This window comes from Mytilus californianus, unplaced genomic scaffold (genome assembly GCF_021869535.1).
Source record: "Mytilus californianus isolate M0D057914Y unplaced genomic scaffold, xbMytCali1.0.p SCAF_4, whole genome shotgun sequence".
Lineage (NCBI taxonomy): Eukaryota > Metazoa > Mollusca > Bivalvia > Mytilida > Mytilidae > Mytilus > Mytilus californianus.
The window spans coordinates 115,214,340-115,235,043 of NW_026262690.1; the positions used below are offsets into that span (position 1 = coordinate 115,214,340).

A 20,704-nucleotide genomic window follows, 5' to 3' on the forward strand; every position below is an offset into this window, starting at 1 on the left:
CGCATCTCCTCTGAAACCACACAACAGAATTTCATGAAACTTTGTAGATAATAAGGACATACTATATAGATGTGCATATCGACAGGAAATTATGATTCAATTTTTTTTCTATGAGTTATGCCCCTTTGAACTTAGAATTTTGGCCTTAATATACTACTGCAACAGTTTGTAATCACAACTCCTCTGAAACCACACAACAGAAATTCATGAAACTTTGTAGTTAATGAGGACATAATATGTTAATGTGCATATTCACAAGAAAATTTTTATCAGTTGACTTTTGTAGAGTTATGAGTCTTTGAACTTAGGAATCTGGTGAGATTTTGTTTGTCCAGTGACAATGTGGGGGCATGGGGTATGTGAGCATGCTCACTAAGGTTCTTTAATTACAGCAAAACTCAGGTCAAGTACTAATTTGGGCAGTGTCACTTTCATTGTTCTTGAGTTGTGCTCCTTTACAATTAGAAAAATTGCTGAATTTTCTTCTCTGTTCTCTTACTGAAGTTGAATCAACCAAATGTTATGAAACTTATACACAATGCTCATTACTATAGATTAAATGGGAATTTGGGTAGCGCCACTTATACCCTTCTTGAGTTATGTCCCTATACAAATGGAAAAATTGTTGTATTTTTTTATTTCCGTTCTCTGTCTTTAGAGTGTCTCAACCAAATGTTATGAATTTTATACACAATGCTTATAACCAAGTAAAAATTTGGATAGGGTCACTTTTACCGTTCTTGTCAGATTTATGCCCCCTTACAAAAGGAAAATGATTGAATTTTTTGTTTCTGTTCTCTGTTATGCTTATAACCACAAAAAGCAGATCAGGTACGAATTTGGGTAGCGTCACTTTTATCGTTCTTGAGTTATGACCCTTTATTTAGTTATATGCAAATGGGTGCATCATCTTTGTCCAATGGACACATTTCCCATGTATTTCCCTTTACTCTGTTAAAAGAGGTCAAAATTGTCTGGCTGTTCATTATTTATTATCATTTTTTGTACTTAGGTATTGAAAAGTTTTTAATTATGATTGTTTGTCCCCTACCGACGAAGTTGAAGGGGACTTTAGGTTTGCACTTTGTCTGTCTGTCTGTCTGTCTGTTTCCATCCGTCAGTCGGCAAATCAGTTTTCCACACTTTTTTCTTCATGCTTGAAGATATTGATTTGATATTTGGTGTATTGTTTTATCATGACAATTAACAGATCAAGTTGGAATTTTGTTCCAGTCTGATTATTTTGTGCAGAGTTATGGTCCTTTGACTTAGAAAATTCATAAAATAATCAGTTTTCCACACCTTTTTTGTCATTCTTGAAGATTGATTTGATAATTGGTGTATAGTTTTATCATGACAAGTTACAGTTCAAGTTTGAATTTTGTTCTGGTCTGATGATTTTGTGCAGAGTTGTGGTCCTTGGACTTAGAAATTTCACTCAAATAATCAGTTTTCTGCACTTTTTTTCGTCATGCTTGAAGATATTGATTTAAAAATTGTTATATTGTTTTATCATGACAAGTTACATATCAAAAGTAAATTAATTAGTTTTCCACACTTTTTTTTTGGTAATTCTTGAAGATATTGATTTGATAATTGGTATATATATAGTTTTATCATGACAAGTTACAGATCAAGTTAGAATTTTGTTCTGGTCTGATGATTTTGTGCAGAGTTAGGGTCCTTGGACTCAGAAAATTCACTTAAATAATCAGTTTTCAACAAATTTTTCCGTCATGCTTGAAGATATTGACTTGATATTTGTTATATAGTTTACACCATGACAGGTTATAGATCAAGTTAGAATTTTGTTCCAATACAATGAAATTTTAACCGGTAGGGGACTATGTATTGCCATGCAATACTCACAGAATGCTTGTTTTTATTGTTTATATTTTCTGAGGTAGATGATGGTTGGAAGATTGAGTTTATGGTTTTTGTCTTGCCTTGACGGAGTCAAAAAGCAAAACATAGGTATGCTGTTTCCGGCGACAGTTGCAGCGGCGTCAACAATGTATTAGTTTGTGATTAGGTCTATTTCCTGGTGAACCACTAGTGGTAGGTCAATAATATTTGGTATGCAGTTGTTTTAGCATTGGCACATCTCATTACCATGGAGATTATTTGGCCCCGCCCCCTCAGTCAAGGTGTATTGACTTTGAAACTTTGCTTAGTTTACATGTATTAGTTTGTGATTAGGTCAGTTTATGGGGAACCACTAGTGGTAGGTCAATGATATTTGGTATGCAGTTGTATAAGCATTGGCATATCTCATTTCCATGGAGATTATTTGGCCCCGCCCCCTCATTCATGGTATATTGACTTTGAAACTTTTGCTTAGTTTTCATGTATTAGTTTGTGATTAGGTCAGTTTAAGGGGAACCATTAGTGGTAGGTCAATGATAATTGGTATGCAGTTGTATAAGCATTAGCACATCTCATTTCCATGGAGAATATTAGGTCCCTACCACTCAGTCATGGTCTATTGACTTTGAAACTTTTGCTTAGTTTACATGTATTAGTTTGTGATAAGGTCAGTTTAAGATGAACCACTAATGTTAAGTCAATGATATTCGGTATGCAAATGTATTGGCATTTGCAAGTATCATTTCCATGGAGATTATATAACCCCACCCCCTAATTATGGTTCATTGACTTTGAAACTTTTACATAGTTTACAAGTTAATGTTTTTGTTAAGGTTTGTTTAAAGGGAACAACTTATGAAAAGTCAATGGTATTTGGTTTGCAGTTGTGTTAGCATTGGCACATCTGATTTCCATGGAGATTGTTTAGCCCTGTACCTTCAGTCATGGTTCATTGACTTTGAATATTTGCATAACTTACATGTTAAAGTATTGCTATTTTAATTTCAACATTTGCATTATCAAAATAACAAATAGGCGAGACATATCTCTGTGTTAACAGTTTATGGAAACTTTATTTTCAAGGTGTGAAAATATTTTTTTCTTCAATGATTTGCTCTTTATAGATTGCTGCTTGCTTTAAATATCCAGTGGCAATTATTTCATGTTTATTTAGGACGAGAATTAATGAACAATGATACTTTAGGTAGATTTTGCAAAGTAGGGTTCCACTTTATAGGTTGAAGGGAGGGAGATTTGGACGGACACTGGAAATGTGCTGAACAGGGACAGGCAAATGAAGGAATTTTTGATGGGACAGAAATGTTGTGTTGTAACAGGCCATATAAGGGGCCTTCTATGAGTTGTTGCAAAGCGCACAGAGTTTGACCCTCTTCTTATAATCCAGTTATGCTTCAGTGATTCCCAAAATAATCAACCAAATTTTTCTTACTAAAGTGGGGGCCCAGGTCCCCTGACCCCTCCCCTCCCCCAGTACAGTTGAAGTCCAGGTGACTGTATTTTTATACCCCAGTCAACTTTGGACCTATATGGAGTTGATCTTTTTAGAAGAACAAAAGTACATTTTAGTTCAAGTTCTAAAGAAAGTGGACCGTAATTTAAACAATATTAATTTGTTTAAATAAATTATTACATAAAAATACAAAATATGTATGCATGCAATAAATATGAATCAGGTATCTGCAAGAACGCTTTAAATAAACTGTCTCATAGAAAGTAGACCTTTATCATATGGTGGGTTTTGGATTTATTGATTTTAAATGCTCAATTTTATTGTTTACATTGATAATGCAAATATAAAAGATAATACACTCTATTTCACATTCTGGATATTTACAATGAACTGTTACCTTTGTGTTCATTTATGCATTACTAAAGTTTGCCTTTGATATGTCTATTTAAAAACATTTATGTACTACCTTCTTACGTTTGGTTTATTTTTTGGAAGCAGCTCTTTCCTGGAAGACCAAATTTATGTCTTAAAATAGGTTAATAATGAATTACTTTTAAGGTATGAAACGATTTAAATATGATATCTTCATTAAGTTTGGATACTTGTTGGATCTTACATCCATAGTTTGATTGTAGTAGAGTGTATGTGATGTGTATAGTATAGTTAATGATTATATCTCATCAGACATGGAATTAACTAACAGTTCTATAGACAATAGTGAAAAGGACTTGGAACTTGCAATAAAGTCAAATGATTTAACACTGTTACAAGAAGTTCTTCAAAAAGGGGCTAATGTAAATTCACGAAACTGTGTCAGCGATACTGCTCTTTACATGGCTGTTACTGGAAATGCTGGTATAGATATACTGAGAACATTAATGGAAAGTGGTGCAATGGTAGCAGTAAAAAATAACTTTGGCAGATCACCAGTACAAAATCTGCACCAAACATCTTTACAAACAGTTGCTAATTTGTTAAAATTGTTTTGATTTCAGGGATAGTTACGATAACTCTTTAATGCATATATTTATGACAGAGCAAATGATGTTTAATAATGAAGAATTTTGGATGATGATTGCTACAGAATATGAACATCTGAATATAGACTTTAATTCTCAAAATAAATCTGGGACTACAGCTTTGATGCTAGCTGCTGAAAACCCTGCGGACCAAAATTTGATATATATTATAAAACATTGTAGATAATCTTGATCTTTTTGTGTCAGATTGCAAAGGTGACACATTTCTACATGTTTATATGGCTTCTGTAAAACTTCAAGAAGATTTAGAATTTTTTACCACTCTTCTTCAAGGCAATACAAAGAATTGTCCTAAACCATTGGTAGGAAGGCTTCTTAAGTCACAAAATCTTGATAAGAACACACCACTCCATATTTTTTTGGAAAACACAAAAAACTCCATACAAGTGTGTTTGCTTCAGCAATTTATTGATGCAGGAGCAGATGTAAATATTTGTAACACTTTAGGGCAAACAGTTTTACATTGTGCAATTAGGAACTTTACCACTGATGAATGTAGAATTCAGGATGAAGAAGAACAAAATATCAAATACCTTGTTAAATGTGGGGCAAAAGTGAAAGAACAAGATTGCAATGGTGATTCTCCGATATTTTTAACATGTGGCATTAAAAGTGATTGTATTTTGATAGAGTCAGATGCTAATGTCAATATTCAGGACAAATATGGACAAACACCTCTCATTGTACATGGCTCATTTCCATGTAAAAACTTTGATAAGCTTCTTGCAGCAGGTGCTGATGTTAATATGAAAGATCACCATGGCAGTTCTGTTTTACATCATGTAGCCTGTAATGACTTTGGTATACAGAGTGCAATTGTTCCATATTTTCTCCACCATGGCTGTGAAATTACCTATGATTCACTGGGACATCTCCCATGTCACAAAGCATATGAATGTGGAAATAAAGAAATGTTTGAAGCACTCTGTAAATGTGACAAGGATGTTCATGGAAACAACGACAATTTCAAGTTTCAAAAGAAAAGAGTGAAACAGACAAACTTAGAAGATATTAACCAATTTGTTAATGATTTTCGATGTTATCAAAAAAGTGGTATCTCAAAATTGCTGGAGACACCTGGAATTGGATCTGTTGTATTTGAACAAGAATCTGAAATGATCAGAATTGCAGTTAATGATCTTGTTATTAATTTATACCGTGAAATATCTATCAGAGATGAATTGTTTTCTCTATCACTGGTTCATTCTGGTAGCATTCGTGAAAACACAAAAGTTGGCCTTCCTGATGAGTTTGATTTTGTATGTGTTCTTGAAAAACTAAGTGAGAAATGTGAAATAGATCTTGAAAATACTAAAGATGAAAGAGGATTTGCTGTTCTTAAATTAAAATCAGAATTTATCTGTCATGAATGCCAGTGTCTGTTTACTGAAAATGGACATCTTGCCACCCATGATGTTTGGAAAAGATTTAATTCCATCATGAAAGATGTATTTAGAAATCCAGAATTTTTCTGTCATCCAAATATAAGATATTATGATATTACATTCATTAACCAAGTTGAAAGTCCAACTTGCCAGATTGCTATTTATTGGTTTGGGTGTTTTTATAAAAATTTGGGCATATCAATTGACTTAGCACTTGCCTGTTGTGTGAAAGGATATTGGCCTAGAAATGCAAATATTGACAAACTTTCATGTAATGTCCAGCAATTAAGGGAGGAAGGAGCATTACTGCTGATTCAAACGGAACTACAGTTAAGATTATTACCTCCACAAAAAGTTCGGATCTCAGCACTTAAAGCTGAAATAAAACACATGGATTCCATTCCAGACCTTGCCAAGAATGCATACAGAATATGTAAAATCTGCTGTGATAATAGAATCTGTCCTGATTTAGATGATAAACATACTGTCGTTGCCAAAGAAATATTAAAAAGTTACATACTAAAAAATTGTATGTTTCATGTATTAGAAAAACATTATAAAGCAGATTTTCATGATATGAATACCAAGTCATACAAAGACAAAGAACTGTATACGTTTGTAGGACAGATATTTCATACTTTGCTCGAATTTCTAAATGAGGAAAAATTGCCATCTTTCATATTTCCTTGGCTGAACATTTTCATTTTCGAAGGTGTCAAGAACCGGACAGTGAAAGAAAGTCATGCTAGATTCTCCTATATGAAAGTTTTTGTTAAATTTATTCTAAGATTATTAGGAGAGACAGTGGATTTTACAGACATTGACACTGATTGTTTGTCTGAATACAAATGATTGGAAAGTTCTGATTCTGAGGAAGATCAGGATTTTGAGAATGATGAAGAAGACTATATATGTTTTCTGTGATTCCTCATATCTCAAGGGTTTTTGATACAGGTATTCTATGTACCCCGTACATGTATGTGATTAAAAAAAATGAATTAAAACTGGAATGAAAACTATTTGAAGTTTGTGAAACCTGTTGTGTTGTTTGATTGCTGTCTTGTTTGATATTCAAATATATTAGTTCACCTTTTATTGATATGTTCATAACTAGAGAATCAATCAGGCGGCCACCCACTAATAAGAGAGGTTACTGTATGACCTTCAAATTGTTATCAAATGTTTTTGTTGACTTAATCAGATGGCTCCATATATCTAATATACTGTAAATTCAGAAATTATTTTAAGGTTTTTATTAATGCAAATAATGGGACTTGATGATTATCTCAATAATAAGAACTTGCGTTCTGATATCTGATACATATATCTATGCAGATTTTCCTAAAATCGCAATAATTAATCTTTCATTTTTGTCCAAAGGAAAGGAAAAAGGTGTGAACAATCCTATTAAAAATAAAAAGTACATCCAATTAAAGAAAAGACACAAGAAAACTTCAGCTCTAACTGAAAGTATGTACAAATTCGTGTTAAGTGGGTCTTGAATTCTGATTGATAACTTCAGACATACTAATTTTTAACCTTTTTCAACTGGACCAAATCACTACTTTACTTTAAAATTCATGACCCAGATTGTTTCACAGAGTAATTTCACTTGCTATTTGAGGCATAAAACATTAAGAAATAAATGGGGAAGGATTATGAAGAAAAAACTTGCAAGTAATATACTGTCCACACTAGGGACTACATATGTAGACAATGAGATTTCAAAGGACAATAACTGTGTTCCTGTACAAAATAGTAACTTAAAATAACATCGTGTTTCTTAACAATTTTGTCTGTTTGTTTTGTTCACACATTGTTGTCAATATAATGGAATTTTTATGCGACTGTCATACAAGTGAGAGGTTTAACTAGCTATAAAGCCAAGTTTAATCCACCATTTTCTACACAAGGAAATGTCTGTACCAAGTCAGGAATATGACAGTTGTTTTCCATTAGTTTGATGTGTTTGAGCTTTAGAATTTGCCATTTGATTAGGAACTTTCTGTTTAGAATTTTCCTTGGTATTTTTGTTATTTTACTTTTTTCAGTCTTAATGTGCTAATTGCTCAATTCAAAAGTTTAAGCCTCCCCAGAATCTAATGTATTATGGGTAATAGTTTCTAAAGCGTACACCAATATGTAATGATTGCTTTAAAATGTACTATTAAAACAGTGGAAATTCAACCATTTTTCATTTGTGTGTACGAACTATGAGAGTACCCATAGTCCTTTAGATTCAGAAAAGGTGAATTATATAGATATAAGAAGATGTGGTATGAGTGCCAATGAGACAACTCTCCATCCAAGTCAAAATTTATAAAAGTAAACCATTATAGGTCACAGTACGGTCTTCAATACGGAGCCTTGGCTCACACAGAACAGTTTAGTGTTAGTTTGATCAGAGTTTAGAAATCTCTGGGTTTTTGGCACTCAAATGAAATTGCTGTGTCTCACTGTTCACAGAATTGATGACCAGGTAATAGGTCCCAGACCACAATTAATGATCCCGCTTTTCGTTGTCCACGAATATAGTTCCTTTAAATTAAAGTGTATTTTTTCTTCATTTTTTTTCTTTCCATTCCTCACTCATTTCTTCGTTTTTTTTGGATGGAAATGAAAGAAGAGAGGTGAAATAAACTTTTGGATGTTGTATTTTAACTGATTTTGATATGGAAAGAGTGATTAGGCCAGGTGCAAAAATGTGATATTTACAGTTTTCGGAACATCTCTTGACATGTCCATAGGGGTATGGATGTGTATTGGCTAAATTTGTAAGATACTTGGGAGCAATCTTTCTGAATGTTGGATATATATTTGGACTAGTACTGTTCTTTACACACACAAAATATTTGACAAAAAGAATCGGTGCAATTTTTTTAATGAAACAAAACGTTATAAAGAACTAATAGAGAATTTAATTGTGGTCTGTGGCATAATAACAGCTACCTGCTCTCTACATTTTTGTACTTGGAAAATATTATTTGAGTTAGCTCCCTTTGATTGTGATTCCAATGATATTGATCTATTTTTTACCTGTAACTTGCTGTTAGAAATTCTATAAATTATGTTTGCTCTTCACTCAAATGAAGACTTCAATAGTCACTTAATGCTCTAGCCTTCAGTGTTAATTATCAGGATAATGGTCTAGTAGGTTTACCATATGGTCTGACAAGTACCAATACTTATAATTATCCTGAATACAGAAACTTGAACTTTATCTGTGGTCAGAGTATGTTATATTTATAAGTAATTTGTAGCTTCAACAACTGTTCATATGATTTGTTCAATTTAATTATTTACAGTAGAAGATGTCTGGTATTTATTGTTAACAAATGTTCTTAAATATACATCAAGATGATTTCAATACTCTGGATATTTTTTCACCAAACAATAAAACAAAAATATGCAATTATTCAAGTCTTAAAATTAACAAAAACCAAAGGACTCATTTCATTAATAGATAAAAATTTATCTAATTGAACCCCTATTGTACTTAAAAATTTCATTTGGATATGAAGGGTGTAAGCTAGGTGCAAAAGGGTAAATAGATTAATGGAATATCAGTTTTAGGTTGTGATACAGGAGTTTATTCTAGACAGTTTTAGTCCATTTAGGTTATATTTCAGACAGGTTTCCAGTATAGAGATAAATAAAGATTGAATTATGCACTATTGGGTATTTTCTATTAGGATTTAAGTTTAGATAAATAAGGAAGGGGAAATTGTGGTAATTTTCAGCACTACCAGTTACTTTTTACTAAAAATAATTAAGAGTTCAGTTTAAAAGAGAAATATTTATTATCAAAGCATCAATTTGTAAAGCACTTACAACCCATTTCCTATAATTACAAGTGAGCGGAAGTTGATAGCCTGTCAATTGCACAAACACCCAAGTATTTACATGTAACACTTGTTGTTTTGGCTTGGCTTTATTTTAGTACAAAAAATATATCTTAAAGTCTTCCTCAATCTAAATTCTGACCAATAAGGTTTGCTTTATTGTTTAATAAAAAAAACATGTTAGAAAATTTTAGCTACAGTGATGATTTATTGCCAAATGTACTTTTGAAAAATACTTTTATTTATGGATAGGTCAGAGGTTGAATGGTAAAGGCCATGTTTAAGGTTCTGGTTGCATTTTTTCCTTGGACCAGAAATAGCAGTACCAAAGAGTCCAACAGACCTTTTTCAATTTTTTAAAAAGTTACTGGAATATGTTTTTAGGTCATCTGATCAAAATTGAGGTCCAGTGTGAACAAAAGCTATCACTTGGAAATTGTGATCGTCATCATTCAAATTTTCATGATTACAACATTTCACAAATATCTTAACTAACTTTGTAGGAATAATAAAGTCTTTCATAAAATTCTACATTTTGTTCCATTCAGGGAAAAAGCATTTTTTAGTCTCTGTTATTTAGACACCTATCTATTGTTGAAGACTGTATGTTGAACTGTAGATGTATTGATTATTTTTGTGGTTGGGTTTCTGTTTCATTGATGTATACCCCACATATTGCTGCAAACACAGACTATTATTAGACATTTTACAAGTTTACCATTCATGTTGCTCAGTCTTTAGTTTTTGTCTGGCCTGCAAGACATAGGGATTGCTTTTCAGGCTCCTGCCCCAGGGCGTCATTACAATTGTTAAGTTTTCTGCTTAAGTTAGTTTGATAAGAACTAGATATAGGAAGATGTGGTATGAGTGCCAATGAGACAACTCTCCATCCAAGTTACAGTTTATAAAAGTAAACCATTATAGGTCAAGGTACGGCCTTCAACACGGAGCATTGGCTCACACCGAACAGCAAGCTATAAAGGGCCCCAAAAAATTACTAGTGTAAAACCATTCAAACGGAAAAACCAACGGTCTAATCTATATAAAAACGAGACTTGTTATAAATCAATGATATTTTATATGAAGTTGTATTACTATCAGTACATATCTGTTTGACAAATAATTTTAGGCCCTGCCCCCTAGGTCATGGTCCAGTGATTTTGAATTAATTAGCAATTTGCAATGTTAAGTTTTCTGCTTCAGTAAGTTTGATAAGAACTACTTGTGACTTACTTGTGATAGATCAATGATATTTTGTTTATAGTTTCATTACTAACAGTACATATCAGTTTGACCACTATTTTGAGACCCTGCCCCCTAGGTCATGGTCCAGAGATTTTGAATTAATTAGCAATTTTCAATGTTAAGTTTTCTGCTAAAGTTAGTTTGATAGAACTACTTGTGATAGATCAATGATATTTTCTATAAAGTTGCATTACTATCAGTTTATATCAGTTTGACGACTATTTTGAGGCCCTGTTCCCTTGTCCATGGTCCAGAGACTTTCAAGTAACAAGCAATTTTCAATATTAAGTTTTAATGTTAAGTTTTCTGCTTAAGTTAGTTTGATGGGAACTACTTGTGATAGGTCAATGATGTTTTCTATAAAGTTGCATTACTATAAATTTGACGACTATTTCCAGGCCCTGTCCCCTAGGTCATGGTCCAGCGACTTTCAATTAATAAGCAATTTTTAATGTTAAGTTTTAATGTTAAGTTTTCTGCTTAAGTTTGTTTGATAGGAACTAAATGTGATAGATCAACGATATTTTCTATAAAGTTGTATTACATGTACTATCAGTACATATCAGTTTGACGACTATTTTGACTCTCTGCCCTCATAGTTCAGTGACTTTCAATTAATTACCAATTTCCAATGTTTAGTTTTCTGCTTAAGTTAGTTTGATACAATGTACCAACAATCGATAACAATATTTTCTATATAGTTACATTTCATTACTGACTGTACATCTTAGTTTGTTGACCATTTCTAGGCCTTGCCCACTAGTTCATGGTTCAGTGACTTTGAATTAATCAGCAATGTTCATCTGTCCATCAGATTGTCTTTTTCTAAATTTTATTCTGACAGGTGAGACATATTTCTGTGTCAACATTTTATTTCAATCCTGTTTTTGTTTGTGAAAAACTCTTTCCATTTTGCGCCTTTGAAAATTGTGTATATTATGCCAAATTTGATAATAATAGAATAATGAACACAAATTTCCTAAAAAAAATACTGGATGATATGGATAAATCTTTTTAGGATTTCCTCAAATAACAAAAAAAAATCTATCAATTTTAATACTTTAACTGAACCATGACAAACCTTAATTTATAGCTTAAGTATGAAATATTTGATGCTATCGGACTATATCTTAAGGGTATTAAGGTGAAAGTGTTGGAGAGATAAGTGAATCTATACGAGGGTTGTCCCCATATCGACATAGATAACAGGTCATTAAATGTCACTATACATGTAAATTGAGGAATGATTACTGACCTTATCTCAGACATTATATTAAGTACTGGTGATATTATAACAATAAAATTATTAAAGGTCATCAGGTGGAACCAATTAAACTGAACCGATTTGGTCTTAAACACCTTAAATGGTGATTTTGTTTGTAATTTAGTCTATCCATCTAGATAGAAAACTTTTTACTAGTAAAAAATTTTAAATCTTTTTCATTTAATGTGACGGGAAGAAATAAGAGAATTTGATAAACTTGCATCCATTCTATAAGATATGGTCAGGAACCACATGATAAAGTACAGAATCATTCTGTAATTTGGTCTGACTTGCAAAATAGAATAGTTCTTTAGATATAAGAAAATGTGGTATGAGTGCCAATGAGACAACTCTCCATCCAAGTCAAAATTTATAAAAGTAAACCATTATAGGTCAAAGTACAGTTTCAACACAGAGCCTTGGCTCACACTGAACAGCAAGCTATAAAGGGCCCCAAAAATTACTAGTGTAAAACCATTCAAACGGGAAAACCAACGGTCTAATCTATATAAAAAACTTTTTACCTATGTAATCCTCTAATTTAGGGCTAAGGAATAAATGTGATTTTACAGTCATTAAATTATAATGATATGAACCCCAACAGTTTGAGGAAATGTAACAATAAGATTCTTGTACTTCAGTACATTTATTTGTCTGTCCCAATTATGATAGCCTGAATTATATAAATTGTGGACAACTAAACAATTCACATTTTAGTTATATAAGCTATGGCCCGTGGTTATACGAAAAATTGCTAAATTGATGTACCCATTAGAATTTTTGCTTCAACCAAATGCTATAATGTCATTGAACCTTTGAGTATGAAAAATGCTTTAGGTAAGCTTGGAAGTGTTGGGTTGTTGCACTACCACAACTATTAGGCTTTCACATGTTCACAGATAAGAACATTTTTCAAAATAGGGACAATAGACCATGATTTTCTATTCTAAAAGATTATGACTTATTGCTTTTTGAATAATTAGTCTGTTGCATTGGAGTCTCCTTACGAATTGAAGCCATACAATAAACAGGACTGGGTCGCACAATTGTCAATTAAGGTTTAATGATGTTTAAAAAATTTGAATATTAATTCAATCTTATATTTGTTAATGAATAAATTACCGCTAAAAATTTAAATGATGTTTAACTTTAATTACGGTTTTTGCAACCCAGTCCAGGTGTAAATGTATGACTGAAATGGATGATATCACCAATCCATTACTAGAAATGTATTCTGATTGTATTCAAATTCAAAACCTCATCAGAAATTGTATTTATTATTCCAGGAAGCAGTATTAATATTTACCAAACATGATTTAAAAATCACACATGCAATTAAATGATGCAGGTTTTGTTTAATAACAAAACAAAATTACTTGCTGTTATGGTTGTTAATACTCTGTACAAATTGTACTTTTGATTCCCACATACTGATGTAATTATATCAGACTGTACTCTTATAGTCATTGTAGTCACTCAAAACACCATCATCAATCATTTCAAACTGTGAAATGAAATTGAATATGATTTTTTATAATATTATTTTTAAAAACAGAAAGAGTATTACTATTACGTATTATGTATTGTTCCAAAAAATTGATTTTCCGAAGGAGAGAAATAAATTGATACATATAAGTATTCCTCTGTGATAACAAATGTTGGGATGTCATAATGCAGCTTGTATTGAATTGCATAGTCTAAGTAATGTGTCTGACTTGATTCAGCAACAATTTCTAGACTGGTCTGGTTTTCATGTCATCTGTGAAGTTATTTGAAAATGAAACACAAGCCAATTTGGGTGATTTTGCACATTGGTTGACCTATTTGTATTAAAGTCTGATAAACGAAAGTCCATGGTATTTTCTTTTGTCCAATCAGAAGTTAGGGAGTCTGTATAATTGATTTTTTTTTTGAAGTATGGACCATTGAATTGATTAACAATCAGTAAAGAATATTGTATTTGTGATAAGAACTTAAACTCTTGGGGATGTTGATTTGTTTTCAAATTACAGATTGTGCTCCAGAATTTCTGTATTATTTTACACTTCTGAAAAGCAACAATTAAATATAGAATATAACCATTAAAGTATAATACTTCCATTATGTAACAGGGTCTAGGTGATCATATGGTTAAAGTAGTGCATCTACAGTGATGACTTAGCACTGAGGTTGTGAGTTTGAACCCCTCCTGTGGCAAGGTGTGTTTGACTCTGATCTTAATTGACTAGGATTACTAGTTTTCCGGCAAAAGGTAGGTGGTTCTCTCTTGGTACTCAGGCTTCCTCCACCAACAAAAACTTGATAAAGCCAAGAGTACTGAAAGTAATGTTAAACACAAACAATAAATCAATCAATCAATGATGTGACAAAGAAAGATAGTACATGTGTACTTGTATTGTCAAATGTCATCTTACCAAGCCATGGCGTTGTCGGTTTATTTTAGACTTATGAGTTTAAATGTCCCTTTGGTATCTTTCTCCTCTCTTGTACCAAGCAGAAAATATATAGTAAAGTTATATCTGATTCTGTTTTCATAAAAACTTTGAATGTTTTAAAGTAGAATTTGAAAATGGTTTCATGTTATGATTGTCACAAAACTGAAAAGAGCAATGTTGTTTAATAACAGCGCAAGTAGAACACAAATTTCCAATCAAATTAGGTAGGATCACGCAAAATAGGTCTACTGTGATGCTGACAGGAAGTTTAAGACTGCCACAAAAAGGGAGTGTGTGACGAGTAGTACTAGAAATTTAGCCTTGCAATACCCCTGCTATGGACCCTTCCTAAAATTATTTCAAGGGATGTTAAAGTGCAGAGAGCATGGAATCTCCAAAACACATGGATCGGAATAAACATCCCGAATTAAACAGGACGCTTGTCTGTAAAAACTAGATTCAGGTGAATGAAAGTGAAAATTAATGAATACTATATTTCAAATACATTTCGTCTGCTTAAAAAAATATCATCAAACATAGATGTATTAAGTAATTTGGTTATTTTGTATTTTTCAGACGCTTACTACAGATGGGAGTATATAATGCAGAGTTGTTCAGTAATTTAGGACTATGTTGTTTTTATGCTCAGCAATATGATATGACACTAACATGTTTTGAGAGGGCCTTGTCTTTAGCAGAAGAACAAACAATGGCTGATGTTTGGTTTAATATTGGACATATTGCCTTGGTAAGTAATCCGGAGAACATTTTCAATTCATTATTGAAAATATTAAACATTCTAGTATTTCAAAAATTGACATAATAAGTTAGATATTTCATTATTCAAAGCCAGTGCTTTAAGGACAACATCAGAACAAAATTTTATCTGTAAAAATCTGACTTGGAAAATTGATAAGACCAATGTCAAAATGTCCAAAGCATAAGACTTCCAAGTGAGCATTTTGCATAGCATATGTAGAGCATGACACTTCTAGAAATAACCAACCAATATACCAGGAGATAAATTGCAGTCTTAACCATACAGGGCAGATATGTTGGTTGGTATTGGCATGTGTTATATATGCATACAATAACAGATCAGGTATATGGACTGGTATTACAGACACTTGTAAACTTGTATCAGGATGAAGGATATGGGTTGGATGTACAGGAGACAAAAACAAAAATCCAATAAAATAACTAATATATCAATGGAGAAGTGCTTTGATAGCAGTTCTTCATCTTTGTTTTTGCTTGAAAACTCTGTTTAGGGTTTCCTTATCTACCCTTTTTATTATGCCTCAAAATGCTTACTACTGTAAATTCAGAAATTATTACGAGGGTTTTATTAATGCGAATAATACGATTGAGGTAGTATCGCATTAATAAGAACTCGCATTATGATATAAGATACATATATCTGTACGCAGGTTGTCCTGAAATCGCAATAATTAACCTCACATTTTTGTCCTTTCTTAAACAATCACAATAATAAATGCACGCAATAATTTCTGAATTTACAGTATTTAAAGTTTTTATTGGCACTTTTCATAATGAATAGTGACAAAATTGCAGGTGGCCCCAATATATTCAAGGTAAAAAAAATTAGTAAAATAAAAAAAATCCTTTATACCTACCCTATTTTTCTATAGGAGGAAAGCCTGTTATGTTTGGCCTTACCAATAATGATCACGGGTATCATAGATATTATATGAAATTCATGCGAAATTTCAGCCATTGTAAGCTCATATCCATATCATATTTTTTGCCTGATGAGATAAATTTTTGTTTTAGGGTACAAGTCCCTACAAGACATGAATTTTTCCTACCAATGTTTTCGCCTGCCTTTAGATTCATTTTTGTTATAGGGTATAGAAGATATGAATCTTGTCTACTATAATTTTCGTCTGCCTTTAGATATATTTTTGTAATAGGGTATAGGAGACATAAATCTTGCCTACCAATGTTTTTGACAGACTTTTCATATATTTTTGTTTTAGGGTATAGGAGACATGAATCTTGCCTACCAATGTTTTCGCCTAACTTTAGCCAATAATAACGATCATGCAGAAGCCTATAACAACTTAGGTGTTTTAGAACTGAGGAAAGGCCACATAGATTTGGTAAGATTACTACATAATGCATGTATATATATTTCTTTTTCATTTGATGTCTGTTTATATCAAATGTATGTGCTTAAGTCTAGATGATATTTTTGGTTTTTTTCGGGGTTGATGTCAGTAACATATTTTACATTTCTACTTTTACTCCAATGAAATCAGTTGCATATGGTATATTTGTACCCTGATTTTTACATGCAAGATATAAGAAGACCAGAAAAATAAACTGAAGGTTAACAATGTATACTGAGTTTATCTAATGCATGGTACAAAACATTAAGTAGGTTAAAGATTAAGTTTGTAAGGTACTTAGATGAACTTGTATTTTATAGAAGAAATCTGGTAGGCAAAATTATATTGTATTTTTTTTTTTAAATCAGTGTACGGTAGTCTATCATTGGTTCTCCTTGCAGTGTATCCACTGAAGTTTTACGTGATATAAAGCAGACACTATTTGAGATGTTTCATGACTTTATGCATGACACAATTTTGATGACGTGAATTATAGGATAAAAACACTTTGCATTTTATTGATGTTCTTCTGGCCACTGACAAGAATTCATGATTTATGAGATGAAACATTGATGTTGGACCTCTGACCACAATTCATGATTTACAGGATTAAACACTTAAAATATTTTAAACGATTGACACTTGAAGTAAACTTAAGTGACAGCCTTCTTCAGTATTGTATGTACAAAATCACATAAAAAACTAATAAATTACTCTCAAATAACAAGTAGATACATATGAAGTAATTATCTAATTTGTACAAAGTGATTGTTTTTACAATAAATGTCAATGTATGATTAGTATAAAGTCAAATGTGATTGTTCTGAATAGTTATTACAATTTTAATATTGCCTTGAACTTCACAGAAAGACGGAGAACATTGACAGGGGTTAAATTTGCTGAAATTGTACCCTTATTCTGTCATTTTAGGGGTGCATTTAAGAATTATTTTTTTTTACGATTGTGCACAGAATTTTATAACATTTGCACTTATTCATTTGATAGGCAACTCAGGTAAATATAAAAAATATTCATTACAAGGCATTTATGTAAATTGCATTATCACAATATTAAAGAGTTACCACTATTTTGTTTCCTTAGAATAATAGGCTAAGTAATGTTTTTAGTGTTGCATCATGCTACAAACATGGAGTTTGGATTATCAAAAAACATCAGCAGATTCCGTCATTACAGGGGCAGATCCATCCATTTTTAAAGGGGGGGGGGGGGGGGGGTTCCCAGCCATATGTCTCCATTCAAAAGCATTGAGAGTCAAAAAAAGGGGGGTCAACCCCTGGAAACCCCCCTCCCCCTGGATCTGCCACTGCATTATACAATAATGCTTACTAGGATCAATCCATTGACAAGTTTTCATTTTTGTAAGTAGCTCAGTCCATCGCAAGTAGGGGAGGCTGATTGTGATTGTTGTATCATTTTTAGATATATTTATACAAAAGTATTATTTACCTCTGTTTTATCAAGGTCCAACAGACTTTTCTGGTCCATTGTTCAAAGGGTCCCCTATAAATTGCAGACTTAGGGCTGCCCCTATTTTTGAAGGAAAAGAAATAGTAGCTCTTTAAGCCCATTACCATATTAAGGAGATGTGGTGTGGTCTCCTCAATTCACAAAAATTTTGTGAATGAATTAAAAAGAGACTACCAAAGCTTTGCTATCAACACCAAGTTCTTTAAGTATACCTAAACACACCCATTTAAACATGGTTCCTCACTTTGGACAGGTACATGAACATGTTCAGGAGTTAAACTAGTTTCCTGATTACTCGTAAACTTTTACCATATTAATCTTAATCGGCAGAATCAGAACATGAAAGAAAATTAAAAACTAATGGTCGTCTATTTGTGAAAAACACTCTCTGTGGTGTATAGTGAATATATTTTCAATTAAATTCGTTTGAAAGGTATTTGTTTTGATCTTCAGTTTCCGATATGAATTATATTTTTAATTTGATTAATTCCCCAAAGAGGATGTGTTAAAAAATGAATAGATTATTTCCTTTATCCTGTTGTTTAATGTTTGGTACTTTGTTAAAAATGGTATCCATTATCAATAGTATGATAAAACTGAAACTAGATTTGATTGTTTGATTGGTGGCTTTACACTTTTGCTACTCTTGGCTGTATCTTGGCAGCCAGATTTTATTGGTTTAGGATGCCAGAGTCCCTAGAAAGAACCACGACAGGAAAACTGGCGATCCTAGTCAATTAAGATTGGAGTCAATGGCACCTGCCACGTAGGGGGTTTGAATGTTTACAGGCTAGTGATACAGTTGACGAACTACTTAGACCACTCAGTCATCGAGGCCCCTTATAGTACTTGAAAACGCAAATGACATTCTGGCAATAGCTTTTGCAAGATTACATGGCATGATATCACAGCTATTTGGATGCACTGCATGCACATTTTAAAACTTTGTTTTTCACAGTGGTGCTCAAAACCAAATACTGTGGAGGTATTTTTCTTCGTCTGTATCAATGTTTGTGGTTTGTTGGGATATTTTTGGTTCATAACATAACTGTTGAAAAGAAAAGAACAATCTTTTATAATTAGAAAAAGTTTTCCCATACATCCTCAGAACCAGCGTGCAAATTTAATGACAGTGAAGCCTTTTACCATAATCAAAAAAAATTAGTTTAGATTACTAAAAATTTGCATATAATTTAAAAAAAGGTTCTACAGATTGACCTTTCGTGCAATTTGTTAAATCAATTTTGATAAAAATTATAGAACCTTTATAAAATCTTTTATTTCCAAATATGAAGCTGTTTGCTTAGCTGTTATAACGTGTTGATTGATTACTTTTTATTTTTTGTGTATTTTTCTTCAATTGTGAGTCATTATTATCCTCCAGCCTTTTTCTCACATATGCTAATTTGATTAAAATTTTTGATAAATCTTTGTCTAAATTTGTAACAGAACTATAAATTCATCAAATGTTTTGTGTCCAGTTTTATAGTTTAAATTCCATGTTTGTTTGTCTTCTTTTATGTTTACTATCATAATTTAAAAAATGCTCATTCAATTAAAAAATGTTTTTTAAACCTTTTGACCTTTTTAAGTGGGGTCAAGTTCAAAACATAGATTGCTGTCATAAATACGAAATTCAAACAGTTACATGTACTATAAGTATACATGTAATGCATGACAAGATTAAATGATGTTAATTCATAATAAAAGATTAAATATCAGACCGAACCTCAAACTTCTGTCATGCAAGGTTCAAGGTGACATCAAAGATCGTAATGACGACATTACTAAACTATAAATGCTGTCTCTTTTGAAATTAACAAACATTGCGTTGATATGACGTTACATCATGACCCATACAAAGTGTGGCACGGTACATTACTCTTTTGGTAGCAAGTATACAGGTGAAAAGATTTATTGTACATTTAATACACAGATATTATTAATTGTTTATGTCAAAATTGCACCTTAAGGCTTGATACTGTTATTTATTGAATACAGAGTATGACTTATTTATACAAAAAAAGAATATACCAGGTTCCTAATATAGTAATAACAAGTTTTTTGTCTGAACAAGTTTTTTATTCGAACTACAGTTGGTGCAAGGTGTGTAATGGTAGTCTTGTCATGAAAAGTAAACATTAATTTGAAATATTATACAATTTATTTTAAAATCTTGAGAAATTCTTTTTTTCAAAATGACAGCTAGCTTTTCATTTTTAATTGGTAATATTATTTCCCTTACAAAGAATAAAATTAATGCATTTTTCTCCCCATTTGAAATAAAAGTTGAAAATGTATAGTATAACCTATGTGCTACAATAACTGTTAATCATTTTTTTTATAAATAGTATATTAATAAGTGTTACCATGACCTACATTTAATGTAGGACTCTTAGTGAAAGTCCTACATTTATTTACACTAGATATACAGATTTGTTCGCTACTTGCTGAAGGTATTTGATTCATTTATTTTCATGGATTACGGAACAATTGTATTTTGTGGATATTTGATTTCATGGTTTTGCAAGTCTGA

General features: G+C 32.0%; 2 protein-coding genes across 6 annotated transcripts in view; both read left to right on the forward strand.

Annotated features, from left to right (window-relative positions):
- LOC127699106 (uncharacterized) overlaps positions 1-20,704 on the forward strand; it is a 197,993-nt gene that overhangs the window by 109,875 nt on the left and 67,414 nt on the right. The window lies entirely within an intron of this gene.
- Positions 1-20,704, forward strand: part of LOC127699128 (tetratricopeptide repeat protein 8-like) — a 46,544-nt gene that overhangs the window by 19,049 nt on the left and 6,791 nt on the right. The window contains exons 8-9 of the mRNA XM_052202871.1: positions 15,125-15,296; positions 16,549-16,671. Coding sequence (XP_052058831.1) covers positions 15,125-15,296; positions 16,549-16,671 — 295 coding nt within the window. The remainder of the gene's footprint in view (positions 1-15,124; positions 15,297-16,548; positions 16,672-20,704) is intronic.